At 36.5% G+C, this 24,320-nt stretch overlaps 2 protein-coding genes across 2 annotated transcripts; one reads left to right on the forward strand and one right to left on the reverse strand.

The window, feature by feature from the left end:
- Nucleotides 1-4,318: 4,318 nt before the first annotated feature.
- On the forward strand, nucleotides 4,319-9,238 carry LOC147532590 (putative alpha,alpha-trehalose-phosphate synthase [UDP-forming] 9). The gene is made up of 5 exons (XM_086645711.1): nucleotides 4,319-5,206; nucleotides 5,420-5,496; nucleotides 6,193-8,143; nucleotides 8,228-8,501; nucleotides 8,594-9,238. Exons 3-5 carry the CDS (start codon nucleotides 6,246-6,248, stop codon nucleotides 8,915-8,917), a joined length of 2,496 nt encoding a protein of 831 aa, XP_086501837.1. The 5' UTR covers nucleotides 4,319-5,206; nucleotides 5,420-5,496; nucleotides 6,193-6,245; the 3' UTR covers nucleotides 8,918-9,238.
- Nucleotides 9,239-9,549: 311 nt separating this feature from the next.
- Nucleotides 9,550-12,682, reverse strand: LOC147532591 (spermidine synthase 1-like). The gene is made up of 9 exons (XM_086645712.1): nucleotides 12,228-12,682; nucleotides 11,395-11,471; nucleotides 11,185-11,307; nucleotides 10,855-10,959; nucleotides 10,641-10,713; nucleotides 10,481-10,552; nucleotides 10,137-10,332; nucleotides 9,927-10,050; nucleotides 9,550-9,833 (listed from the first exon to the last, which is right to left on the reverse strand). Exons 1-9 carry the CDS (start codon nucleotides 12,358-12,360, stop codon nucleotides 9,768-9,770), a joined length of 969 nt encoding a protein of 322 aa, XP_086501838.1. The 5' UTR covers nucleotides 12,361-12,682; the 3' UTR covers nucleotides 9,550-9,767.
- Nucleotides 12,683-24,320: the final 11,638 nt, after the last annotated feature.

Genomic DNA, 24,320 nt, shown 5'->3' on the forward strand with positions numbered 1-24,320 from the left:
GCATTTAAGGGGTGCCTTTAGAATTTTAACCTATTTATTAATTCGGTTTTATTTAATAATTGGACAGAGATGAACCGAGTGAGTTACGGTAGGAGAGAAATAGAGAGAGAAAGTTACGGGAGGAGAGAGTTATGGGAGGAGAGAAAGAAAGTGAGAAATCAACCTTCCCATCTAAAAGGTGGGAAAAAAAATTAGACCATTTGCACACTATTTTTCTCTTTAAAAAAACGATTTTCTTACCCAAAGACAAAGTCGCCAACCAAATAGAGGAAAACTGATTTTCTTGAGAAAACGACTTTCTTACTCACATTTTCACACGTATCAAACGGCCCTTTAGTTCTTTTTGATCCTAGACTAGTGGTACCATGTCTCCATTTTGTGAAACTTTCACATTTTCTTAAACTTCTTTTATCTTTGGAATCTAGCTTCTTTGTTATAGACTTAATTGGGTGCTTCTAAAAGCACCCACCTAAACGATTGTAAACAGACGAGGCTATTAGCAGGCAACCCAACAGCTAGGAAGTCTATTGTGGCCGGTAATTTTGTAAGCACTCAGCCCCTTTAACGGTTGACCCTAACGCGTCTTGATAATGTTTTGATCTATCGATATAATTTTTGCTAAACCAAAATCATCCGCATAATCAATTAACCGATCATCAAGAAGGAAATTGCTTAGAGCATCTCCAATGGGACACTCTGATAAACACTCTATAAATCCTAATTGTCAAGTGTCAATAGAGATTCTCTTTCCTAAATGTCAATATAGAGACACTCTAATTTTTGTTGGTCTGCAATGGAGATATCTAAAGTCTCTATGCTTAAAACACATGTCCCTCTTCAATCCAATAAATAAAAAGTAGTTGAAAAGCAAGGTTTTCTATTGGTTGGAATTTTAAAGTAACACTTAAAGAGTCTCAAGTAGACACTCTCATTTTAGAGTTTCTCTCTCTAAACACTCTATAATAAATGTGTCCACCTCATATTAGAGTGTCTAACAAAGTGTTCCATTGGAGATGGTTTTTTAACAAAAACTCTAAAAAGTCATATGTAGCACTCTAAGTGTTAGAGATTGAGTGTCCCATTGGAGATGTTCTTAGTTTGAAATCAAAATGGACCAATAATTTTTGGACAATGGTGATGAAGATAATCCAAAGCACGAAAGAGTTGCTAAACTATTTCTTGAATTTCAATCTCTTCTACCCTCTCTCCATGTCTGTAACTGAACTATATCTTAAATCTCAATCTCTTCTATCTTATGTAGGTGATTTTGATTTAGCAAAAGTTAACCTTAACAATTCATTGGAAGAAGAAGACCGAAAAAAATGAAGGTGAACTTCACCCAGCTTAGTAGACCGGGTGCTTACAGAGATCTCGGGTCAATGGCCATTCCCGCGAGTCAATGCGATGGTCATCAGCCTACAGCCGTTTTCCATGGTGCCTATAGAATCACCCTACTTAATTATATATCTTTAAATTTTAAGGTGGACAATTAATAAATACTACATATTTTTATAATTTGTAATTTTGTTTAGTCCCAGAAAAGAAAATCATAAAATATTAGCAGACCCTCAACTAGTCAACTATAGGTAGAAATATGATCTTATTCCAAATCCAACCTAATTTTTTTTTATGACAATCTTTTCCTTGTCTTGTTCTTTTTATTAATTTATCAAATAACTAGTCCAACCTTATCAACATTTTTTTCTTGGATAAACATCACAATGTATTATGTTATTCAAATTTGATTTGTAATACAAAATTCCCTCTTTCGAGAAGCATATTTGATATCTCCTTGTTATATATTTATTTCGAAGTGCATATCCCATGCTTTTTCTTATTTCTACTTTAAAACCCAACATGGTTTTGGAGATAATCCCAAAGAAGATCAAATATGGTCATCTATTTTAGCCTTTGATTTTTTTAATATATTAAGAATGAGTAAACGACCAAATCCAAATACATTTATAATTATAATTATGTTAGTTGTCCATGATATTTATGCAGCACGTCTAGTATTGAACATCTCAGCTAGATCATTTTTTCGCTGTTCCATCTAGAATGCATGTGTCTTCATTTATTCTTTTATGTTTATTTTCCGCTTAACTTCATGAAATAAATGGACAGAGGACGAAGTCAGAACACACTTTTTCTTAATAACTTATAGCGCCTTCTTGTCAATCATAGTATTTTAACCTTAAGTTTTGAGTGAAGGAAACCTTTCGTTAGTCGGAACAGTGAGGGAAAGAGAGAGATGGTAGTGGTCGGGAAGTGAAAAAGATGGAAATAGAAGTAGATATGATATTTTAGTAAGAAGAACAAAAAAAATTACAAAACGAATAACCCCAAGAACTATCATAGAATATCATAAACGAAAAGTGATCCAATACGAGACCATCTGCTGAACGAATCTGTAGTGGGAGTATGCGAAGGGGCATAATTTAAAAAGAATATAACTTTATATTATCTTTATAAATTATACTCATCCACATAATTATGACAAAATTTGATGGATAAACAGGTCGAACAAAAAATTACAGTTGGTCAAAAGTTTTATAACATTTCTTTGAAATTGATGTGTCCCACAACCATTTTAAATGTCATCATCTTTTTGGATAGAGATGAGAAGAAACAGGGCGACCAAACTTTCAACCGATTCATTATCGCATGCCAGATTTATCCAGGAGAATAGGGGCGACTGGGAACGCCGCAACCAGTTTAAGTAAGACCGACCAACCAACCCCACGGTCCCCACCTCCCTCTCCTCCTGCACACTCATTTGACATTTCTCTCTCTACAATTGGTCTGATTGGATTTATGTGACAGAAATGCCCCCCTTATTTTTGTGAATTACAATTACGCCATTTGCTTTCTTCTTTCTTTTCTTTTATGAAAGATTTGAACACAAGATTTAAGGGGGGTAGTGGAGAAAGACTTTCGCGGACTCTTGAGAGTCCGCGAAAGTCTGAGGCATTCAAATCTAGACATTTGAGAGTCCACGAAAGTCTGAGGCATTCAAATCCAGACATTTGAGAGTCCACGAAAGTCTGAGGCATTCAAATCCAGACATTTGAGAGTCTATGAAAGTCCGAGGCATTCGATTGTAGACAAAATATGTCCCAGACTTTGGTGGACTTCATAGTTTGATGAATTTGTAAAGGACTTGGGACAAATATGGAAGCCAAAATGTCTTTCAAAAAACAAGAGACATTTGAAGTCCATCATGTGATCAAACAACAATAATAATATTAAAATAATAAATGTCTACCAAATGTCCATCAATGTCCACAAATATTCACAGATGTTTACGAAAGTCGAAAAATATATTTTTGAAATGTTAGTATAAATATATTATTTCATGTGATTAAACAATGATAATAATATTAAAATAATAAATGTCTACCAAATGTCCATCAATGTCCACAAATATTCACAGATGTCTACGAAAGTCGAAAAATATATTTTTGAAATGTTAGTATAAACATATTATTTCATGTGATTAAACAATAATAATAATATTAAAATAGTAAATGTCTACCAAATGTCCATCAATGTCCACAATATTTACAGATGTCTACGAAAGTCGAAAAATATATTTTTGAAATGTTAGTATAAATATATTATTTCATGTAATTAAAAAATAATAATAATATTAAAATAATAAATATCTACCAAATGTCCATCAATGTCCACAAATATTCACAGATGTTTACGAAAGTCGAAAAATATATTTTTGAAATGTTAGTATTAATATATTATTTCATGTGATTAAATAATAATAATAATATTAAAATAATAAATATCTACCAAATGTCCATCAATGTCCACAAATATTCACAGGTGTCTACAAAAGTCGAAAAATATATTTTTGATTAGCACAAATATAATATGCATTACACATTTTGTCAATGGACTCAAGATCTTAAAATGTCCCGAGGACATTTTGTCTATGGATCAAATGTCTTGAAATGTCTATAAAGACATTTTGTCTACAAACTCTCAATGTCTTGAAAATGTCTATGAACACATGTTGTCTATAATAACTCATCCGAAATGTCTTGAAATGTCTACGGGACATTTTGTCTATGAAAGTCTGTGAAAGTCCCGCTCCACTACCCCTCTTATACCAAACGACCACATCCTTTAAAAGGTAAAAAAAGGGGACCCACAAACATAGACCAAAACGAAGGTGGATAGTAGTCGGTGTTTCCCCCTACCAAATAAAAGTATGTCCAATTATTCACCCTTGAGGTAGGGTAGGTTGGTACCAAAGTGAAGAAGGATTGGACTAATAGATAAAAGGCTCCCACAAGTCACAACCAACTCGTCTTTAATATTCCGCAACCTCCAATTTTACCGCTTATGTTACAGTCTAACCCGATTGTATTAAGATATCTTTTTATTTCTTAAATTCTTTTATATTTTTCAGACAATAGGTATGTGATAGTCTTCAATTAAAGAACTCAACTCTCCATAAAAGGAAGAAAGAGTTTGTGTTTGGGATAGTCCTTTATTTGTCTTAACGCTTTGCTTCACTCTCTCTCTCTCTTCGTAGTTTCTTTTTTTCTTTGTATTTTCTTCTTTGGTCTCTCTTTTCCTTGCGCGCCACTCTTACATTCTCCTTCTCCCCCCTCTATTTCACTCTCTCTAGTCTTTATCTCTCCCTTTCGATCTTCAACTCTTTCTTTCCTTTGTCCCTCACTTTCGCCCTTCCATTATACGTGAAGAGACTGTTTTTCGGCAATATTTAATTATCTTTTGTTAGCTTATATCCTCAATAGAAAGGGGAAAGAAAGAAAGAAAATATTGAGTAATTTTAGAAAAGGAAAATAAAATAGAACTTAGTCACAACTCACATATAAATGGGCTAATACTACTCATGCAGAAAACATATTTGGTAACAAGAAAGACTTGTCAAAAGTTCTTCAAAAAGAAGACAAACATTATCCAAACCGATCTTCCATGCAACTACTACTATTTCTCTCTCTTCATTTAATAGTTCTCAGTCTCGTCGGTTCTTCCTCTGTCCAATAAAGAACAGAAAAGAAAAGAAAAAGAAACAGAACCTCTCTCCCGCCGTTTCTCTTACTCATACGAGTCTTTTACGTATTTCACCGGTTTCCTTCCAATCTTTCGTTGAAACTCGCCGGAATCTTCTTCTTCTTCTTCTTCATTCCCTACTTCTTTTCAACCTCTGCGTTTCACTCTGGTTTGTCTCTCTCTCTCTCTCTTTATCGTAGTTTCTGGATTGATTTAGGAAACTGTTAAGCCATTGTCTTAGCTTGGTTTAATCTTTGATCGAAAAACTAACTATATTTGATTCTTTAAAGATAATAACTTCTTTGAAATAGTAATTTTTTAGGTTAACTTTTTTTCTGTTTTTCGAACTTTTGAGATCTCAAATTCTGTATTTTTCTTACAGATACTGTATATTCCAGTTCAACATTAGATCTTGAGCTACTGGATTAAAGAAGTACTAAATATTAGAGAAGAAGAAAGGTAACTCACTAATTTTTCTTTCTTTTCTTTTTATATTGAAAATATACCTAATTTCCTTTATTAGCTGATAAAGATATGAAGAATTCATTAATTCTTTTAGTTAGATATATTATTATCATTGACTAGAATTTCTTTTTTTGATTTGATTCTATTAAAGAAACTAATAGTGGTAGAGAAAAGTAGAAGAAACAAACAAATAAATAGTTTTGGGTTTGGAGTTTTACGAGTATTTATTCTCTTTCTTGGGAATGAATTCTTCCCTCTTGGTTTTGGATAAGAATTCCAATTTGGGGTGTCTTTATTTGTTAAAAGCTGATGATTGATACAGATAATTAGGATAATAATCTGGGTCAGTTTCATCTTTCTCTTCCTCTGGTTTTGTTCTTTTTAGATTCTTGAAAGTGTTTGATTTTCTTCAATTAATTCGTACTATTTATTATTATACTGTTTGATACAGCTTCATGAAGTCATATTTATATTTCTAGTCGAATTTATATGATCTTTTTATGTGGTTTTATTATTCTTCCTGAATAAATCAGGCTTGCTTTAATTTGCTTCTTTATGTTAAAAAGTGGTAGAAAAGTACTAGATTGTTGTTCTGGATTTTCAGCCCTTTCGTCGTCTTCTCTTGTTATCTTTGTTCAGGTTTTCTTGTTTCATTAGTTTCCTAATGGAAGTTTCATTCTATATACGCAGGAATTATAGACTTCGTAGGGGATTTTTCTTCTCCTAAAACCCTTTCGAGAGTAATGTCAAGCCCAGGAAGTATGTCTGACTTGGATGGTGATGGGAATAGTGATGGGAATTCAGATGTTTGTTCAAGTAAGGGTCGACATCGGATAATTATAGTGGCAAATGTGCTTCCACTGCTTGCTGACAGAGATATCGAATCTGGCGGATGGTGCTTCAGTTTAGACGAGGATTCACTTCTGTTACAATTGAAGGATGGATTTTCACCAGAAGCAGAGGTTATGTATGTGGGTTCTCTGAAAGCTGATATTATTTCAAGTGAACAGGAAGAAGTTGCACAAAAACTACTGAATGATTTTAATTGTGTGCCAACTTTCTTAACTCCCGATCTTCAAAGGAAGTTTTATCATGGATTTTGTAAGCAGCAGTTATGGCCTCTTTTCCATTATTCGCTGCCTATATCTCCGGATCATGGTGATCGTTTTGATCGACCACTTTGGAATGCTTATGTTTCTGCAAACAAAATATTTGCAGATAAGGTGGTGGGGGTAGTCAATTCCGAAAACGACTATGTCTGGATTCATGATTATCATCTTATGATTCTCCCTACTTTCTTAAGGAAAAGATTGAACCGTATCAAGCTTGGATTCTTCCTTCATAGCCCATTCCCCTCATCAGAAATCTATCGTACTTTCCCAGCCAGAGATGAAATTCTTAGAGCACTACTTAATTCTGATCTAGTAGGTTTTCATACATACGATTATGCACGGCATTTCCTGTCTTGCTGTAGTAGATTGCTTGGCATTGACTATAAATGTAAGCGAGGATATATTGGACTTGAATACTTTGGCAGGACAGTCTACATTAAGATCTTGCCTGTTGGTGTTCATATGGGGAGGCTCCAATCAGTATTAAATCTACCTTCCACATTCACAAAAGTCAGGCAGATACAAGAAGAGTTCAAAGGGAAAAGGCTGATTTTGGGGGTCGACGATATGGACATATTTAAAGGTATCAGTCTGAAGCTACTAGCAATGGAGCAGCTTTTGCAGAAGAATATCGATCTACAAGGAAAAGTAGTTCTAGTTCAAATTGTCAATCCTGCTAGAAGTACAGGAAAATATGTTCAAGAAGCACTAAGAGAAATTTATACCACTGCTATGAGGATAAATAAAACTTATGGACTACCAGGTTATGATCCGGTTGTTCTGATCGACCATGGCGTGCCTCTTTATGAAAAAATTGCATATTTTGTCATGGCAGAATGTTGTGTGGTAAATGCTGTCAGGGACGGGATGAACTTGGTCGCATACAAGTATACTGTGTGTAGACAAGGAACATCTCAGATGGACGAGGCGATGGGTATCTGCAGAGGGCCCGCTCGTTCAAGTATGCTTGTTGTGTCCGAGTTCGTAGGTTGTTCTCCATCTCTAAGTGGGGCAATTAGGGTTAACCCATGGGACATTGATGCTGTAGCTGATGCCTTAAGTTTGGCTATTACCATTCCTGATTCTGAGAAGCAACTCCGTCATGAGAAGCATTATAAGTATATTAGCTCACACGATGTGAGTTATTGGGCGCGAAGCTTCATGCAGGACTTAGAAAGAGCTTGTAAAGACCATTACAGAAAAAGGTGCTGGGGTATCGGCTTTGGTTTAAGTTTCAAAGTTGTTTCGTGTTCACCAAATTTTACAAAGTTATATATCGATCAGATCGCTCCAGCTTATAAGAGAACTAATAAAAGGGTTATATTCCTGGATTATGATGGAACTATCATCCCTCAAGGGAGTATTATTAAATCACCAAGTGATGAGGTTATCTCGGTTCTTAATAGTCTATGTGGTGATCCAAAGAACACTGTGTTTATTGTTAGTGGAAGAGGAAAGAGCTCTCTAAGTGAATGGTTTACTTCATGTGAAAAGCTAGGAATTGCATCTGAACATGGGTACTTCTTGCGGTATGAACTTTCCTTAGATTACATTGAAAAATTCTTTCAGACATATATACAGCACAGTACATAATTTTCCTTTCTTTTTGGCAGGTGGAGTATGAATTCCGATTGGGAATCTAGCACAGTACATGCTGACTTTGATTGGAAAAGAATTGCAGAGCCTGTCATGAGAATATATACAGAAACAACTGATGGGTCATATATAGAGACCAAAGTGAGTGCCTTGGTCTGGCATTATGAAGACGCCGACCTTGATTTTGGTTCGTGTCAGGCCATGGAGCTGTTAGATCATCTGGAAAGTGTACTCGCAAATGAACCAGTTGTTGTTAAAAGTGGCCAGCAAATTGTTGAAGTTAAACCCCAGGTATGAGAAGTGAAAACTCACCCTTTATATATATAATCTATTTCCTTTGCTCCATTAGAATTGTAACTGAGCTCCTTCTGAATTTCATGCAGGGACTAAGTAAAGGTTTGGTTGTAGAAAGGGTTTTCTCAAGCATGATTAGTAATGGAAATCCACCAGATTTTGTTTTGTGTATCGGAGATGACAAGTCCGATGAGGATATGTTTGAGAGCGTATTATCTTCAGCCTCTAATCCACTGCTTCCTTCTGTTCCCAAGATTTTTGATTGCACAGTTGGGCAGAAACCAAGTAAGGCTAAGTATTACCTAGATGACAGTGTCGAGGTTGTCAAATTGCTTCATCGACTTACTAACACTTCCAACCTACGTCCTAAAAGTAGTTCAAGTATCGAATTTTCTTTGGGAGGTGGTTCTTGAGATCAAGATGGATGAAACCTCACTTCAGTTTTGCAACACTTGACTTGGGTCTTCATACTTTTCATGGCATCTACGGATGGGCGAAAGCAGCAGCATAAGTGATTGGCGCAGTATCATAGAACACAACATTTGAAACAACTGGTGATGCATATATGTGTGTATACTTTCTGATCTTGGTATGTTCATAATGTGTTTACTTTCTGATATCTCGGCATCATTTATTTGTATAGTCGATTTCTTACATAGATTTCATTTTACATGTCATACATGAGAATATTAACACAGTACCTTTTAGGCAAATATACCGAAACAGTTCTGTTCTGTTCTTTCTTTTCTGGTTTCTCACAAGCACAAACTATATAGATAGCATCAATAGTAAAGTACTGAAGTATGTGATTTGTTACATGATGCAATTCTGGTGCAATGGCTCTTACTTTTCTTTTGAATGCTATACTTTCTCTCTCCACTTTCTCTCACTAAGACACCCTCCCAGTCTTTCCCAATCACTCAAATCAGTAAAAATTTCATTAAAATGTATAGATCACAATGCTGAAACTTCTAAGCAATCAATTTACTGACCTAAAAAAATAAGGCTAATGAAGCAAATTTAAAACCTTCGAAACAAGCAAATCTGATAAATAACCGGCATCTGGAGACTATTATTATCATAAATAGAACCTGAATGAGTTAGCTAAATGTTGATATCCATTGTCTAAACAGTAATGGGAAAGAAACAAATAGAACCATAAAAATACACCAAGTCCAAAAATGTAGCTTATTGCACCATCATCTGCCATTACTGCACTTAGGGTGAAGGGAATCCGTGTTCGGTCGATGGTCTTAAAGACCTTCACTTGGATTTTGAATCGATCACCTTTTTGGCGAAAGTAGGTAAACAGAATGCAGCTTCATGTATCTGAAATAGAATACAGAAGCAAGTTATATGGATATTCACAGATTATTCGAGAAGATGAAGAACTAGATATTAAGATAAAAAAGAAAGAATTACCTCTTTGTTATAATACTTCAAAGGTGTTTTCTGATTATCGTCGATATCATCTATGGGGTTCACCGGATGCTTGAAATCAACAGCTGGCCCTTCAGTGGAGCACAACATAAAGCCAATAACACCACTGCAACACGATAAGCTCTCTCCAATTAACAGAAATTTGAACATACATATGTCCGCAAAGATAAACGGGAAAAAGGCAAAACTAACCTTGGGTAAGTAGGAACAGTTGTCCAAGCATAATTGACGGAGCCTTTAAATATTTGACGACAATTTGAAACGATATCTTCGATAATGTACATATGAAGCCATATACTTTCGGCTTGAGTACAAACAACTCCTCCAGGACGGAGAGCCTTTGCCACCGACTCAAAGAAGGGTTTCTCGAAAAGCTCTTGCGCTGGACCTGATTGAAATTATAAGTTTTTGTAAATATTATTAATCTATTTTCTACAAGATAACAATTTAATATCAGAGGTATTCAGGGATCAATTCGACGATGATTTTCACATTATATGGATTTTAATGGACTAATTCGAACATCAGCTATTTACCTATTGGATCAGAAGAATCGACAATGACGGCATCATAGGTACCTTCAGGAACAGCTTTCAAAAATGCAACTCCTAATAGAAGTTTCACAAGGAATGGAATCAACCATCTACACAAATATCTCTTCGGATGAGTAGATAAAATTTGGAACAGTAAACATACCATCACCAATGTGGAGGTTTACACGAGGATCCTCGTACCCGATTGCCAGGTCCGGAAAGAATTGCTTACAAACCTGAGAAAAATGTTTAGCAACAAATACAGATTGATTATCAAACTGTCCAGTTTGTTTATTTTTTCGCTTTGATGGCACAAAATACATCCTAGTATTGCATCTATGAAACAACAAACTGCTCATAATTTTTCAATTACTTACATCAACAACCATTCCATCAATTTCGCATATATCTATTTGATCAACGGAAGAATGACGAGAGACTTCTCTAAGAACGCCGCCGTCCCCTCCTCCGATAACCAAAACCTGAAACAAAAATTAAACAGTTACGCAAAGTACTAAACGGACATCCTTCAGAAACGGGAAGGAGCACAGAATTAAGATGTACTATATTATTGAAAAAAATTAAGCTTTACCATATGAGCTAGAAAAAGGACTGCTATAGTTAGGAATAAATAGAAGGAAACGACGCTTATGTATGAACATGAAACTAAAATAAAATGACAATTAATTTCAAAGCAATAAGAATACCTTCTTAGGGTTTGGGATAGAGCAAAGAGGGAGGTGAGCAATCATTTCTTGGTATGCGCATTCATCCCTTTCGGTTACTTGAATCACCCCATCCAAGACGAGAACTTTCCCATAAGTAGAAGACTGGAAGGAAGAACATCATAATTAGCTTGTACAGAGATACTAGGTTAGAACCGAATAACTTTGGCATGTGAATAAAAGTACAAGTACCTGAAATATTACGATGTTTTGATATTGGGACTTCCCCTGAAACAATATCTTTTCTACCTTTAATGAGTGAGCTTCTCCTGCCAAGCGTGAAACGAATTATTGTTATTCACTAAAGTCGTATAATCAGTTAGATACTTTTACTTATCACGATTATATTGAAAAACTTGAAAGGAGAAATCAACCTATACAACAAATCAAGTATACACCTTATACAAGTTCTATTACTCACTACCAAATTCAAGAAGCATATCCTAAAGACTTCTTAACCTAATTACAACAATATATAGAGGAAATTTGTTGCTTGTTCAACCTAATTACAGGCCAAAGAAGGTTATTAAAGACATATAAAAAACAATCAAGTTATAATTGGGGATAAAATCAGAAGCTATCAAATAGGATTGATAGAATAGAAAACTTAGGTAGATCAAGTAGCAGGACATATGAAAAAAACTCTGTACTAAAGATCTAATTATACCCTAGATTAAGTACTTCCACAAAAAGATCACACCTTTTATTCATTCAAGGAGAACCCAAACAATCAAAAGTATCCAAGATAAAAGCATTATGATCATAGATTTTAGTAGAAAATCCCCTTCTGGATTAGGCTAAACCTAACAAAAAAAACAGCTTATGACAATAATGAACAAACAGGGCTTTCTTCATCTTCTTTTCAATCAATAAGAACTGTAACAGAAGAAAGTGAAAAATCTAAGAGAAACCCATAAAAATTAAAAGCAAAAAAACAGAACCCAGTGATTAAAAGAAACGATCTTCTGATAAGAAGGCCAAAAATCATGATTACCAATATGAAAATATGAGAAGAAGAAACTGACCTGGCCACATAGGGCTAATCTCAGAAAACCAACCAGGGATTACAGAAGACAAACATTCAGGTAGTTTGTTATCCACATCATTGCTCTTAACAGAAATCTCTGAAGAATTAACAATACCATTTTCTCCAGCCATGGGACCTTCCTTGTAGAAACTCAGAAAACCCTTTCTATTGAATTATATAGATTGAATGATTAAGGGTTATATATAGTAGAGAGAGAGAGAAGATGACTGAAACAGTGGTGTGTGTGTGATTGGAGTTGAGGGTGAGAATCCCAGAAAAAGCAAAGATATTTTCAGTACGACCACCAGAATATGATAAACCTCTCAATTAGGGTTGATATTCTCAAAAATATTCTTCTCTCCTCCTTATCATACAGAAAATTCAGCCCGCATATTATCCAGACCGTTCAACTCCTTTCCTCCAGATCTTTTCGCATTAGCATCACGGAAACCCTATTCTTTATGACCAGCTTCCTTTTTAGCCACCTGTTTTTCGTAAATTCAGATTTGGCCGCCTTTCGTTAACACCGTCAGTTAACTTTAGCGATTAATCTTTTTGTTTTCATAATTGTCCTTTTATAAAAGTGATTTTGTAAATTCAAATTTGGTCCCCTTCTAAATATGGATTGATTCCTAGAAATTTCAACTTATTTATAACAGACTAGGGGACCAAAATAGAATTTGTTTTAAAAAAACATTAAAGACACTTCTCTCACCTCTCTATTTCACATCATCACTCTCTCGCCACCTCATCATCTTCTCCGGCGATGGTCGTCGGCCGACCAAAATTTCCGACGACCATCAATTTATTTATTTTATTTCTCCCTCTCTTCTTCTTCTTCTTCTTCTTTTTCTTCTTCTTTTCTCTCTCTTCTTCTCTCCCCATCCTTCCTTTCTTCTCTCTTTATCTAAATCTTCGACGAAGGAGGCCCCTGGTTTCCAGACGAAACTAGGTCTGATTTAGAGAGAGAGAACGGGAGAGAAGAAAAGAGAGAGCGGGAGAAAAAAAGAAAGAGAAAAGAAAGAAGAGTGAAAGAACAAGAAGAGAGAGAAGAAAAAATTGATGGTCACCAGAAATTTTGGCTGGCCAGCGACCATTGCTGCAGAAGATGATGAGGTGCCGAGAGAGTGATGATGAGGTGGCAAGAGAGTGATGATGTGGAACAGAGAGGCGAGAGAAGTGTTTTTAATGTTTTTTAAACAAACTCTATTTTGGCCGCCTAGTTTGTTTTAAATAAGTTGAAATTTTTGTAAATCAATCCATATTTAAGAGGGGGTCAAATTTGAATTTACAAAATCACTTTTATAACAAAGACAGTTATGGAAACAACAAAATTAATCATTAAAGTTGACTGACGGATAACAAAAGGGGACTAAATTTGAATTTACGAAAAATAGAGGGTCAAAAAAGAAGGTGGTCAGAAAGTAGGGGGTCAAAAAGGAAATAAATCAAAGTCTAATTATTTTAATTTTAAGAAATCGACTCTGTTATGTTAATCGTTACAAAGCATTGATACATTATGAAGATGTGGGCTAAAACCCGACAAACTTATTACATTATTTATACCTTATATAACTAAGTGTTGACAATTATTTTTTATTAGAATTTATTTAATAATAGATAGATCGTGCTATCAAAATTTACAACAAATTTTATGTGTTTGAAGTTGTTATTAAATATATTTTGATTATCGATTACAAAAGTATAGTTAACATATAATAAGTAGTTTATACCTTAAAATTTACAAAAGTATCAACTGGTAACTTATTAAAGTCGGGTGCCCACTGGATCCCTGCCGGATATACCCAATTAGTATTTAAATCTTTTCGGTTTCAATCGGATAATACCCGTTTGGTACAAAATCTTTATCTGGTATGAAAATAAGGACCCAGAACCGGCTTAAACAGTTCAGTTCGGATCTGAGTAAATGGGTACCCATTGCCATCCCTAACCACCAACGCTTCTGATTCTCTCTTTCTTTCTACATCCCTCTATTTCTGGGCTTCTCTCATAGCCTCTCACTCTCTCTCTAATTCCCCCCTCATCGGGGATCATGTCAGCGAAGGAGAACTAGAGAGAGGTAAAGAGGAGGAGAGAGAATTAGAGGTGGTGGCTGGTGGCTACAACAAGTGGTGATGGTGGCTATGACAAATGGTGATAGTGGGAAGAGAGGACGAAGAAGGACAAGAAGAAGAAAAAGATATTTTAGATAGCTGACAATGGAAGTTTGTGAGTGTCTTTGTCGGAGCGAAGAAAAGATGATGAGGTTTGAGGAAACAAAAGAAGTTTCCCTCCCAAACTTTTTTTTCCCAGAATTCTTTTTTTGTTAAATGCCTTTATTTTTACCTTTCATCTTCACTTTCAACACCACCACCACTTTCGCCCGCACCACCTTTAGGCACCACCACCACCTGCCACAACCACCTATGACGCCACCACAATTTTTTACACTCTCCTCAACTCTTTTGTTTCCATCTTTCTAAATTCCAGACAACAAAATATTGTTCACCAGAAACCATTCATCTGAGCACTCTCCTTCTTAAGCAGACCAAGTTTGTTCTTGAACAACATACCATATGTTTGTGAACAACAAACGATTTGTCCGTAAAGAACAAATGATTTGTCTGTGAAAAACAATTCAGATCTGTTCTTAAAAAAGATACCAATCCTCTTCTCATACGCAGTGCTTCGGGTGAAGGGAATCATCCGTTTTATCGGAAGAGAGACAGCGGATAATAGTGGTAGTAGTCGGTGAAGATGAAGGTCAGGGAGTAAAACGCAAGTATGTTAAGTTTAGATGCCCATAATTAGAGAGACATTCCTAAACTTAGGTCAAATGACTGGATTGACCAAAGTCTTTTTGTCCCAAATCAAACTTCAACATTCCAAAACACACCACCAACCCAACCAAGAATATATGTCGTGGATTTAATTTTCCGTATTGATTAAATAGAATGACTATTAAAAATGATATAATATTCAGAGTGATGTATCTTACATGATTTTTTTTTCTCATTGCAACAATGTACGCAAAATTATGTAGCGAAGTGACATTATCAAGAACGCGTCTCATTAAAATAACTGAAAAACTCGACTTGAATATAATTTATAAAGGACATTATATGTTGAATCATCAAACTTCTGTTGGTAAGTTTTCAATTTGATATTATAATAATTCAATTAGGATTACGATGGAAATATATAGTCCACCACTATTTGGTTTAGTGGTTGTTTAAGGGGCGCAACCATCAATGTAAGGGCGCCAATAAATTTTCCCTGTATTTTATACTCACGAGTTAGGCCTCGTTTGGTTCCGCTTAAAAAAAGCTAAAAGCCAGTTTTTTGTATATTTTAAGCGCTTATTGACAACTTTACGCGTTTGGTTCAAAAAAGCTGTCGTTTATTTTAAGCTAGAAAAACCTATTTTTTCTAAAAAGCAGAAGCCACAATTTTGTGGCTTTTTTTTATAGCCGCTTACTAAAAGCTAGCTATGAAAATAAAATAAAATATTACGGGTGTCCTATTGGTGAATTTGTCCTTTAAAGTGATTATATTCTCTTCAAGAGGCCCACGCATTAGAGCAAATGGAATAAAGAGGACCTTTTGTGTGGTTTAGAATGCACATTACCCCAAACAGATCTCTTTTACATAATTTATTAAGTTATAATTCCATTTCAATCTCTTGATGATATAACAGAAAATAATAATGTCTTTTTCTTTAAGCCACACCCTAAGAAGATCAAGTTAAATTCATCTCGACTAATATATTCTTAGTTCTTAACCTGATTTTAAATTTATGTTCATGAGATTTTTCGAAAAATTTTAACTGTTCTGCATAAAATGAACATAATTTTGCTAGCAAAGTAGAATAGAATTAAATGTATAGTCGCCAACTTGGCTGGTTGTAGATTGTTTGTATTGATTATTTCACTTTACAAAGATGTGCACATCACTTGAGTATTGTTTGTCAATTTCTTTTTGTTGAACAATGTTGTATTGTTTGTCAATTTGAAAATTAATAGTTGAATTGTTATTCTACATTTGTTCTTTCCAATGCGTAGTGGCAGTGGTGTTTATCGATCCGAGCCAGTTCGTATGGAAAACGGACCAGGTTAACCCGAGATTCTACTGTTCCGTAGCGTCTGTTTAAATCATTCGGGCTAGGCCCAGTCTGATAAACACCACTGTCAGTGAGAAAGAATACTGCAACTTTTAACATTTTTTTTGCGTGGGCACAGAGGAGGGAACTTGACGATTTTCCCAAGTATACACCTCATATTTTAAGTGAGAGGGTAGTTTCTGTTGTTTCTCTGGTTATCAAATCGATAAGTCGATTTCTGTCTTGGCTTGATTTAGACAGAGTTTCCTTTCTCTAACTTATAGAGAGATAAACTATTAAGGAATAATGATTTATCAATGTTCCTTCTTTCGGTTAATGTAGTCGAGGCGAGAATAGATTCTCTTTCCTTAAGACATTTTACACCCCCGTAACAGTACCAAACGTTAGGGTGAATGCCTTCGGGATACAACGACTAACCTTTCAGAATTTTAAGATGGTACTTCTATATTCTGAAAGCAGACGAACCTTTGTCAGTATTATGAGCTCTTGGACTAATGCGGATGATCTTCTAGATGCTTCGGAAATTCAAATTTCACTCGAAACTTCTTTCTTCCTTTTTTCCAGATATTCTAGTCTAACCAGAACTTCTAGAAATGCTTCCTTAATTAGATATTCTAGGCTAACCAGAACTTCTAATTGTTAGAAGGGAAGAGAAGAAGAGAATGAATTGAATTGATGAAAAATGAAGTGAGTTTGGGTGGTATTTATAGGAATTGAATAGGTATAAACTTTTGGGACACATCTCTAGAGTTTTGGGGACAAAACTCTTGGTTTTTAGGGACACAACTCTTTGAGAAGAGTTGGTTATATAACTGGGATTTTCGGGTGGATTTTAGGCCCTCAGATTCAGCTCAAAAACTCGGCCAGAATCTGATCCATCAGATCATCCCGAAACTGTCCCACAGATGGATATCCGACCGTTTAGACGTAGCCTTACTCGTGCCCGAACACGGAATGAACGCCATCTGTCGGATCGCGCGCAATCCCGCGCGATGAACGCTGGCCGTTCAGATTTGAGCGCGTCCTGTTCGCGCAAATGCCCCTCCACTTGACTTGTCCTCTTTGACGATTTAGTACCTATTTCAACCGATCTTCGTTCAAACTTTAACCTTGAATTTCTCATTCATCCGGAATCGGATTTGAGTGATTCTTGGCTCTAAATTGAAGAGATCGACGAGACGAACGCAATGGTGCGTTCCGTTTCTGAGTTTGACGAGTCGGGTCGAGCCAAAATCGGCTCCGATTCCAACAATCCCCCACATGAATGAAAATTTGAGGTTTTACTATGATATATGCAGACATACTATACTGACAGACTGACACTGACACTGACAGAGCTCATAAGCGGAACTTCGCTGCATCGAAAGAAGGTAGTCTTTCGACTTTGAACCTTTCCTAGTGAATAACTACAAGGTTTACAAGGACGGCAGTGAACTTTACGTCTTGAACTGAGTCCTGGGAATTGTAATCCAAAATAGCTATCACACAGCTAATCCCTTACTTACTTTGGTTCTCGGTTGTGTTCATTTCGGCCCTGAACATTCCCGATTTCATGTGTGCTTTAGAGAAGTCGGCCTTAACGACCTTCTCACGGAACCGGCATCAATTCACACACATATAGGTTATCCGTAATAAGGTATCCTGCTATACCTCACGTTAGAATCAAGTTCTAAGTTTTCGGATTTATTAAAAGCTTAATGCTTAACCTCTCAATGCAGGTAACACTGTTGTCATCCTAGGAATGGGTAAGAGATAGAGATCTCTTACAGTGTTACTGTCGAGTCAGGATATAGCTTCAGTTGCCCTTTGAACCTAGATCGTGGGATCTCCAGTCATCTAGGTAGGGTTTCACCATGCCTTTACTCATTTACTTTAGGCGTTAGCCCCATTCCTCTTGATGATGCAACTACTAACTCTCTAGATAACCCTTTTGTAAATGGATCCGCTAGGTTATCTTTGGATCTTATAAAATTTATAGTTATGATCCCTTCAGAGAGAAGTTGCTTAACGGTATTATGTCTTCGACGGATGTGTCGTGACTTGCCGTTGTACATCTTGCTTTGTGCCAGTGCAATCGCTGCTTGGTTATCGCAGTGTATGTTGATTGCAGGCACTGGCTTTGGCCATATTGGAATATCTTCAAGGAATTGTCGTAGCCATTCTGCTTCTTCCCCTGCTTTATCTAGAGCAATGAATTCTGAATCCATTGTTGATCGAGCAATGCACGTTTGCTTCGAAGATTTCCAAGATATGACAGCCCCTCCCAGTGTAAACACATATCCACTGGTTGACTTAGTGTCGTCGGTATCTGATATCCAATTTGCATCTGCATATCCCTCTAAGACTGCGGGATATGTGGTATAATGGAGTCCGTACTCCTTCGTCTTTCTTAGATACCGTAACACTCTCGTTATGGCGTTCCAATATGTGTTATTCGGGTTACTCGTAAATCTACTTAGCTTACTGACTGAGTAGGCTATGTCGGGTCGAGTACAGTTCATTAGGTACATCAGACTTCCAATAATCCGAGAGTACTCTAATTGTCTTACTGCGTTCCCTGTATTCTTCATTAAGTGAATACTTGGATCTATCGGAGTATTCGCCACTTTTAGGTCATCTTTGCTGAATTTTTCTAAGATTTTCTCAACGTAATGCGTTTGAGATAAACTTATCCCTTCAGTCGTCTTGGAAACCTTAATTCCAAGAATGACCTCCGCTTTCCCTAAATCTTTCATGTCGAAAGTTTTCGAAAGCATCTTTTTAGTTGTATTGATGACGTCTAAATTATTTCCCATAATTAGCATGTCATCTACATACAAACATAGAATAACACATCCTTTCGCAGTGATCTTTGTATAGACACATTTATCACATTCGTTGATCTTGAATCCGTTTGATAATAAAGTGTCATCAAACTTTAAGTGCCACTGCTTTGGAGCTTGTTTTAGCCCATATAGAGATTTCACTAATCTACACACTTTCTTTTCTTGTCCCGGAGCTATGAACCCTTCTGGTTGGTTCATATAAATCTCTTCTTCGAGTTGTTCGTTTAAGAAAGCGGTTTTTACATCCATCTGATGAATTTCTAGATTATATAAGGATGCTATAGCTACTAACACTCTTATTGAGGTGATTCGACTAACTGGAGAATAGGTGTCGAAATAATCTAACCCTTCCTTTTGTCGGAATCCCTGTGCGACAAGTCTTGCTTTATTCTTGTCTATAGATCCATCCGTTTTCAATCTCCTTTTGAAAATCCATTTGCAGCTAGAGGCTTGCAACCCGGTGGGAGGTCTACTAGCTCCCATGTATGATTTTGCATGATGGATTCTATTTCACTATTAACAGCTTCTTTCCAGAATGGAGCTTCTGGAGTAGCCATTGCTTCTGTGAAAGTTTGAGGTTCATTCTCTACCATATAGGTTAGAAAATCAGGACCAAATGTCTTAGCTTTCTTTGTTCTTTGGCCTCTTCGAGGTTCGAGTGTTGTTTCCTCGATTTCCATATCATCTTCTTTAGATGTTTCTAGATTTTCCTCTTCCTCATCTCTTACACGTTTTCTACTTTCAGATGAGACTTCTGAATTCTGTTTGAAAGGAAAGATGTGTTCAAAGAACTTAGCATCTCTCGATTCCATAATGGTGTTTACGTGTATATCTTCGATTTCAGACTTCTGTACTAGAAATCTATAGGCGCCACTATTTATTGCGGGCCCTATGTATACACAGTCCACAGTTTTAGGTCCTATCTTGACCCGTTTAGGAGGAGGAACTAATACCTTTGCCAGACACCCCCACACTTTCGTGTATTTAAAGGATGGCATCCTTCCTTTCCATAATTCATATGGAATTTTACCGGTTTTTCTATGGGGTAACTTATTTAATAAGTGATTCGCCGATAATATAGCCTCCCCCCACAAGTTCTGAGGTAAACCAGAACTTATCAAGAACGCGTTCATCATTTCCTTTAATGTTCTGTTTTTCCGCTCTGCTACACCATTTTGTTGAGGTGTATAAGGAGCCGTTGTTTGATGAACTATGCCATTCTTCGCACATATTTCGGCGAAAGGAGATTCATATTCTCCACCTCGATCACTTCTCAAAGTCTTAATCTTTTTATTAAGTTGAGTTTCCACTTCGGTTTTATAAAGCTCGAACTTATCGATTGCTTCATCCTTACTTCTTAGTAAGTAAACATAACAAAACCGAGTGGAGTCATCGATAAAGGTGATAAAGTACTTTTTACCTCCTCTGGTTTGAACCATCTTTAAGTCACAAATATCACTGTGAATTAAGTCTAGAGGTTCTGTGTCTCGTTCTATTGATTTGAACGATGTCTTAGTCATCTTTGATTCTACACATGTTTGACATGTTTGTTTTGAATCAATTTCGACTTTCGGAATTAACTCTAAGTTCATTAATTTCTTTAATGACTTGTTATTCACATGTCCTAGTCTTTCATGCCAAATATTAAAAGACTCAGCAATATAAACGGAATTATTACTTTTATTAATAATAGACGCCTTTGGCGTTACAGAGGTTACATTTAGTTTAAATAACCCCCCACATAAGTAGCCCTTCCCAACATACATCCCATTCTTAGACAAGACGAAGTTGTTTGACTCAAAGACTAGTTTGAACCCATTCTTACTTAGAAGAGAACCAGAAACCAGATTCTTTCGGATGTCTGGAGCATGAAGTACATCGTTCAAAGTTACTTCCTTTCCTGAAGTGAACTTTAGTATGATCTTCCCTTTTCCTCTGACCTGGGTGGTTGAGTCGTTTCCCATGAACAGGGTTTCTCCTTCACTTATTTCGTTGTAAGAGGAGAAGAGGCCTTTGTCACCACAAATGTGACGAGTTGCTCCGGTGTCGACCCACCACTCTCTCTGGTTGTTAACCAGGTGAACTTCAGATACCACTGCACAGAGGTTCAAGTTCTGAAGTTTCTCAGTCACTTCTTCGGCTTCAGTAATCATAGCACATAGATTCTGAGTTTCGGTGTCTTCTACTAGCGAGGCTTGGTCATTCGCCTTCTTCTGTCTTTTGCTGGTTTTGGAATGACACTCCTTAGCTAGATGACCTCTTTTGCCACAGTTGTAACATTGGCCGAACCTGGTCTTTTTCTTCGTCTTTCCTCCGGTTTTAGACGGATGCTTACGCTTCTTACTTGGACCGGTCTCTACGACGTTCACATTCGAGAGTCTTTCAGAGTTCTTCTCGGCAGTGCGACTGTCCTCTTCGATTCGAAGCTTTAGGATGAGTTCTTCAAGGCTCATATCCTTATTCTTGTGGCGGAGATAATTTTTGAAGTCTTTCCACCCCGTGGGTAATTTTTCAATCAGAGCTCGGACCTGGAAAGGTTCATTTGTTATCATGTTCTCTGCATGTAGTTCCTGTAGGAGACTCTGCAGTTCCTGGACTTGGGTCATAACTGGTTTTGAATCAGTCATCTTGTAGTCCAAGAATCGTCCTACGATGAACTTTTTGACACCCGCCTTTTCAGTCTTATACTTATTGATAAGGGTGTCCCACAGTTGTTTAGACGTTTCTATAACCGAATATAGATTATAGAGTCCGTCATCTAAACTGTTCAGGATATAGTTCTTGCACAAGAAGTCTTCTTGTTTCCACGCCTCTATTTCAGCGGTACGCTGTGCTTCATCCTCTATTTCTGCATGGGTGGGTTTCTCTTCAGTTTAGTATTTAACCAGGCACAATGTTGTGAGGTAGAACATCATCTTCAATTTCCAACGATTGAAGTCAGTTCCCTTGAACTTCTCTGGTTTTTCCCCATTCGTGGTGTTGGGCTGAATAACCCGTAGAGTGGTTCTTGTTCTTGCCATTTCTGAAACACACAGAAATTAAATCAAATCAATTTCTTATAACTAGAGAAATAATCGAAATATAAAATGTCTTAAGATTGTTGTTTCTCTGGTTATCAAATCGATAAGTCGATTTCTGTCTTGGCTTGATTTAGACAGAGTTTCCTTTCTCTAACTTATAGAGAGATAAACTATTAAGGAATAATGATTTATCAATGTTCCTTCTTTCGGTTAATGTAGTCGAGGCGAGAATAGATTCTCTTTCCTTAAGACATTTTACACCCCCGTAACAGTACCAAACGTTAGGGTGAATGCCTTCGGGATACAACGACTAACCTTTCAGAATTTTAAGATGGTACTTCTATATTCTGAAAGCGGACGAACCTTTGTCAGTATTATGAGCTCTTGGACTAATGCGGATGATCTTCTAGATGCTTCGGAAATTCAAATTTCACTCGAAACTTCTTTCTTCCTTTTTTCCAGATATTCTAGTCTAACCAGAACTTCTAGAAATGCTTCCTTAATTAGATATTCTAGGCTAACCAGAACTTCTAATTGTTAGAAGGGAAGAGAAGAAGAGAATGAATTGAATTGATGAAAAATGAAGTGAGTTTGGGTGGTATTTATAGGAATTGAATAGGTATAAACTTTTGGGACACATCTCTAGAGTTTTGGGGACAAAACTCTTGGTTTTTAGGGACACAACTCTTTGAGAAGAGTTGGTTATATAACTGGGATTTTCGGGTGGATTTTAGGCCCTCAGATTCAGCTCAAAAACTCGGCCAGAATCTGATCCATCAGATCATCCCGAAACTGTCCCACAGATGGATATCCGACCGTTTAGACGTAGCCTTACTCGTACCCGAACACGGAATGAACGCCATCTGTCGGATCGCGCGCAATCCCGCGCGATGAACGCTGGCCGTTCAGATTTGAGCGCGTCCTGTTCGCGCAAATGCCCCTCCACTTGACTTGTCCTCTTTGACGATTTAGTACCTATTTCAACCGATCTTCGTTCAAACTTTAACCTTGAATTTCTCATTCATCCGGAATCGGATTTGAGTGATTCTTGGCTCTAAATTGAAGAGCTCGACGAGACGAACGCAATGGTGCGTTCCGTTTCTGAGTTTGACGAGTCGGGTCGAGCCAAAATCGACTCCGATTCCAACAGTTTCTAGTTCTTAGTTAACGCATGCGGAAGGAAGGAAGCAAAGAACAACATCACCAACACTTATATTTGAGCAAGGATCAGTATATGTTATGCTCAAATTAGAGTAACATTGAGAATAGCCAAATAACTGATTGTTCAGTTGGTTGTGCATTTACTCTACAAATATAGAGTCACATATTAGATTCACGGTAGAAGTAGAAATCTATAATTTTTTGCTTTTGCAAGAAGAATATCAATAAATTAAAAGTAGTTTAGATGAATTTTAAGGGTTTTTAGAAAGACGTTTTTATGACTATTAAAGATCCTTATCTGACTATTAAAAGTCTGTATGTCATGATTATGGCAGTTTATGTGCTGGATCAAACCTCATGAAAAACATTGATAGTATTCTTTGGATTTGCTTTAGGTGGCTTCTTAATTTTGTTCAAATTTGCTAACGACATGATGTGGTTCCTCGTTTCAGCTTAAAGAGAATTGGTTCAAACCTGTAGAAGCTTTGAAAAAATGAAAGTCTATCTGCATCTAATGGGTAAATAAATATGTTTGAAGAAAATTGCCACGATTAACAAGGATGACCATAATTATTTTTGAAAAGTCCAAAATGAAATTATTGTATCTCAGAGTCATCTAATCCCATGTAGTATGTTGATGTAGCAAATTTGGACAAATAATTCATGGAAGAAATAGATGCCGCAAAAGAAATAAAACAAACACTGAAACTGTCAAAATCAAACTATGGATGTCGAAACTGAGCGAAATTATGATTGCTCGTACGGAGTAATATTCGGTATCATATATTCGTTCCTGCTGATGCCACACTTGGTCCACTTTGAAAGTCAAATTTTATCATAGTATGCCACGCCAGCGCGACCTGTTTAGGGCTGGGTTTTTTTTTTTTGTTGAATAAGTTAGGGCTGGTTTGGTAGGGGGTTAATTTAACATGTAAACTAAATAAAATCTATCTTCATCTTTTTAT

This window comes from Eschscholzia californica, unplaced genomic scaffold (assembly GCF_041429995.1).
Source record: "Eschscholzia californica isolate CP2 unplaced genomic scaffold, dmEscCali1.0.p SCAF_6, whole genome shotgun sequence".
Classification (NCBI taxonomy): Eukaryota; Viridiplantae; Streptophyta; class Magnoliopsida; order Ranunculales; family Papaveraceae; genus Eschscholzia; species Eschscholzia californica.